This window comes from Trifolium pratense, linkage group LG6 (assembly GCF_020283565.1).
Source record: "Trifolium pratense cultivar HEN17-A07 linkage group LG6, ARS_RC_1.1, whole genome shotgun sequence".
NCBI classification, from domain to species: domain Eukaryota; kingdom Viridiplantae; phylum Streptophyta; class Magnoliopsida; order Fabales; family Fabaceae; genus Trifolium; species Trifolium pratense.
The window spans coordinates 17997935-18003241 of NC_060064.1; the positions used below are offsets into that span (position 1 = coordinate 17997935).

General features: G+C 32.3%; 1 protein-coding gene across 1 annotated transcript; it reads left to right on the plus strand.

Annotated features, from left to right (window-relative positions):
- Positions 1-1035: 1035 nt before the first annotated feature.
- On the plus strand, positions 1036-3956 carry LOC123891197 (LIM domain-containing protein PLIM2c-like). Its single transcript, XM_045941039.1, has 5 exons — positions 1036-1345; positions 2210-2309; positions 2469-2497; positions 2750-2839; positions 3386-3956. Exons 1-5 carry the CDS (start codon positions 1211-1213, stop codon positions 3719-3721), a joined length of 690 nt encoding a protein of 229 aa, XP_045796995.1. The 5' UTR covers positions 1036-1210; the 3' UTR covers positions 3722-3956.
- The last annotated feature ends 1351 nt before the right edge of the window (positions 3957-5307 follow it).

Here is a 5307-nt window from a genome sequence, read left to right on the forward strand (position 1 = left end):
TGTAACTCACTCTTGCATTAATTGTTCAAGTAAAATTAGAAAAAACTATATGAACTTATTAAAGTTGTTATATAACTTGAACTGCTAATGCAAGAGTGGGTTACAGAGAGAATTAGACTATTAGCAGCAACAATAATTGTTGTTGGAATAAGTAACTTTCCTAGCGACAATGAGATTGTTGAGAGAAAAAAAGCTACTTATTACAACAACTTAATTTTTTTTTTGTTTTTGTTTTCACCACCAATTTAATCTGGTTCTGGGGTCAGTTCTAGCATCAAGTGGTTCTAGCCTCCTTCCGATCGCAGTTGCGGAGGATCGATACAACAACTTAAATTAGTTGTTGATATATGCATACCATAAAGTTGTATTATTTTCAGCAACAATAATTATCATTGGGATAAGTAATTTTTTTCAGTGACAATGTGATATATTGTTGAGAAAAAAAAAACTTATTACAATGACTTAAATTAGTTGTTGCTATATTGTTGAAGTACAAAAGTAATTATTTGTGTTATCGTCTCCATAGAGACTGATACGATATTAGTGTCGGTCAACAATTAATATTGTTCTAAGTATAGAGAAAGAGTTTTGTTCATAAACATCCAAACTTACAACGCAAATAAATTTAGGAAGAAATAACAGCGAAAAAAAGTTTGTAGTTCCTTTGAGTAAGCCCGCTTTTGAGCAATAATATAGAGCCATATATGTCACTATGTCAATTACATAATTTCAACATATTGAATGGTATTATGACTGGCTATTAATTATGAACTTATTCCAAAAAAAAAAATTGATGAAATTCTAGTGAAAGAAAAAGTTGAAATGAGTTATTTTCGTTAGACAAAATTATTTTCAACCGTTGAAATGGTCAGAGACCAACCTAATTTCACTCCAAACAACAAGTTTATATCCACAAATTACAACATATTATTTTTACATCATTTCCTTAATATTGTGAGGTCTCTAATCAACTGTCAATAATTTACCACTGCAATCAAATCCACTATAATCTGATATAAACTACTTTGCATAAACATATCAAAGTCCTTTCTTTATTCGATCCCTTATTTATCATGAGGTGCAAGTAATGAGTCTTGTTTTCTCTTATCCTTAGAACCTGTGTTAAAAGGAAAAAGTTAAAAAAAAAAAAGTGAAAGTTTTTTAGTTTTGATTTTATCATTTTTGAGTAAATAAATAAAGAAACAACAAAATGTCATTCACAGGAACTCTTGATAAATGCAAAGCTTGTGATAAGACTGTTTATGTTGTTGACTTGTTAACTCTTGAAAATATACCTTACCATAAAAATTGCTTCAAATGTAGTCACTGCAAGGGATATCTTACGGTATGGTTTAATGATACTATTGTCATTGTTGTTTAGATCTTCTTTCTGCTTTAAAATGTTTTATTTATGCATCCTTTTTTATCATGAATAGAATTGGGCTATTCGCTATAGATTTACTTAGGCTTTTTCTTTTCTTGTTTTTTCTTTGGTTTTGCTCTTGTTTGTTGGTTTCTGATGGTTTTGGTCTTGCCCCCCATCTTCTAGCTTATTTTTTCCTTTTTTTTATCTATATATTATTTATGAGCACTTGGCAGAGGAGGAGGATCCGCGAGGGGTGCCAACCTAGTTGGGATGTCTTCTAGGTCTTTTGATGTCATTATGCTCTTGGTTCACCAAAAAATAATTTATGCATCCTTTTTTCATCATTTTCTTTTTTCTAATTTCTAATTCTTGAGCAATAGTTGGTCTTTTCTAGCCTTGGAACCCATGTGGGAAATTGTATATATTGAAATCATTAATAATAGATACATGCATTTATTTAGCTAATTACATGCATATTTGATATGAAGTGAAATAGGGTTATGACTTTATTTTTGCATAAATTAGATATTTTTTGCGTGCAAAAGAGACATTAATCCTTTGTGACAGGTACGGGCGGCAAAGTTCACGCTGAAGAATTCTAACACGATTGCATTGTTAAGACTAAATTTGAATCCATAATTGGGTTATGACCATATGCATTGACATTTAGCATATTATTGAATCCTTTATATGACTATGATGCATCTAGTGTCTTGGTGTCATAATTAAAATTTGTAATAAAATTATTAGGCTATGTTAACATTTTGTTGTTATTTGATTGATAGAAACATGTGTAGTTTTAATTATTTTTTTTCTCTATGTTTGGTTTCATATGTTGGTCAGATGAGCACCTACTCCTCAATGGATGGTGTCCTCTATTGTAAGCCACATTTTGAGCAGCTTTTCAAAGAATCCGGCAATTTCAGCAAGAACTTTCAAACAGGTATTAAGATGTAGAACATCTTTGTTATCACTTGTTTGTTTTCTACTTTTGTTTAGTTATTACAACATTGTTTGTTGAGCTCAAATTGACATTCACCTGTCACTTTGTGTTGATTTGACTAACATATAATATGTTGTTTTCATGGCTAAATTATGGCAGCAAAGTCTTCTGAGAAACAAAATGAGGCGGTATGTACTATCCAACCTAAACATAAGTGTTACTATTTTGAGCATGTTTTAAATTGCGGTCGCGGTTACACTGCCAATTTTATATTGCAGCAAAATGGGCGAAAATGCAGTCAAAATTGCAATTGTGAGCCATTATGAAAGCCTCAAAATCTTTTATAATGTGGCCGCAATTTAAGATCATGATTTTGAGTGTTCTTAAATATTGTTCTTTACTCTTTCTAACATACAAGTTATAATGTTCTTCATTTACAGAACAGAGCCCCCAACAGACTATCCTCTATGTTCAGTGGAACTCTAGACAAATGTTCAGTCTGCACAAAAACAGTCTATCCTTTGGAAAAGGTTTGTCACATCATCAAACTCAATTTGATTGTAAAATTCACAGTTACAAAATTACACAAAAATGATTTCAATACAATTTTTTCATTACTATCTTAAACACTTTTTATATTTTGATTATAATTAAAACCATTTCATATATTACATGTAATGAGAAATGCAAGCAACCTATGAAGGAGTGATGTGGAAACAAAACATGACTGACATGTCGACACCAGTAATAGTTTGATAAAATGTATCATTGAATATAAGTATATGTGTTGGGGTCATGTCAGTGTAAGACATGATACATATCAAACACCAAAGACGCCTTCCATTTGAAACATCGATGTTACATAGCAAACAACACACTTTCTTTCCAACACATTCTATTTTATTAGATAAAAATTCATATAGGTCATTAAATTTGTTTATGACTTGCATGATTTATTAGGATTTGTTCACAAAATAGTGAGGTTGTTTCAATGTCAACCATTGGGATATAACATCTTAGGAAAAGAATGCTAGAGAGTTTGTTGCTATTTTTAAAACTTTTGCTTTGTGAAATAGATGACACTGGAAGGGGAATGTTACCACAAGAATTGCTTTAGGTGTGCTCATGCAGGTTGCCACCTTACACATTCTTCATATGCTGCCCTAGATGGTGTCCTTTATTGCAAGCACCATTTTCAACAACTTTTCATGGAGAAAGGAAACTACAATCATGTACTTCAAGCTGCTGCAAATAAAAAGAATGCAACTCCACCTCCTGAACCATCTGAACCAGTTGAATCAGATGAACCAGCTGAATCAGCTGATGCTGCTGATGTTGATGATGAACCATCAAAGCCAGATGAAGAAACAGAGGAACAGACAGAAGAAAAGTCTGAGACACAGGAAGATTGAATTCCTTCCACCTTCTTTTGATTGAATTTCAGTATCTAAAATTTGCTTACAAATTAGTTTAATTAATTGTAAGCTAATTTGAGAGGTTTATTTATGTATTCAAACAGAGTTGTTCAATATGTGCAATGTATTAATTCTTGTATTCATTTTGTTGGAGGTTATTATTCTCCTGTAGTGATTTCACTTCTATGTAATAGTAACTTGTATAATAGTAAAGGAATATAATTTAATTTAATATTGTCCATAAATTTATTTGTCTTTGAACTTTTAATAATTCAGTTAGTAGAGAACAAACAAATGAGAAATAATTAGGGAGTAATTAATGATACTATATTGACAATGAAATTCATGATATCATGGAAGCCCCTAAAGCTTAAACTCGGGTTGTATGAAAAGTGTTAAAGAATGTAGGGATTAAAAACAAACTAACGATTCAGGATCATCAGTAGATTGAAACACCACATCTCCATTTTAAATTTTGGATTGAAACGTTGATTGTGTTTTGGCTTTTCAAAAAATCTCTTGGTGTTTAACAAAACATAGTGTATAGTAGCGGAAAATATAAACACGTAGAGAGAAAAAGAGCAGAGAAAAGACAACAAAAAGTTTTTATACGGGTTCCTCCCACAAACGAGAGTAGTACAGTCCCCTTGCACTTTCAAGAGAGTTCACTATAATCACAACTGATTACAATCGCTTAAGCAGAATAAGTCTTGATAATTTTCTTCAACTGGATGGCTCTATTTATAGGCAGAGAAATAGATTCGTTGAAGATGACCGTTGAGAAGCTTGTTGGAATTTGTAATTTGCTTTCTACAAAGGTAGTTGCAATCTAGGTAATAATCGCTCAATTGGCTTTGACGATATGGATAATGTCTTCATATTCATGGCAAAAGGACAACTGCACCAAATGCCAAGATCACATTGTACTTTCTTCTTTTCTCTTTGTCAACTCTGAAGTGAACCTCTGAGTGACCAACGTCTGAACTTCCAAGTCTCACTGACCTAGAGTTTAATGTTCACTGCTTCTGACGCTCTTCAACTTCTGAAGCTTGCTGCCTCTGAATACCTTCAAAGTTTTCCTTTTACGGTTTGTTTTTAGCTTATCTTTACCAAATTTAAGTGGATACAAATTTTATCTTACAATCCTGCACACTTGAACAAATATTAGTAACACCAATTGTTCTTTTAATCCTTGAACAAATATTAGTGGCACGATGGCTACCTGATTTTTCTCAACTTTCTGTTTCTGCGCAGATATCCTTCAAAAATATATCCTCCTCATCGTGGCACAATGTAGGCCATCGCGGCACGATGGAACTTCATATTTGGCTCTAGGCTTCAACATAAAAGTTGTAGCTCTTCACCTTAGCTTTCCAACGCATATTGGCGAGCCTCAATTCGATACTCGTAGCTCCAGTTATGTTATGCGTAATGAGAAGGTGTCAAACTGGTGTTTATTCATGAAAACAAAATAAAAGCAAAACTCAACTAAACTTAGGAAACACATTAAAAACATTAGAAATTAAGGGAGAAATCATATAATTGACGTATCATAAGATAAAAGAAAGTGCATCAGAAATTCA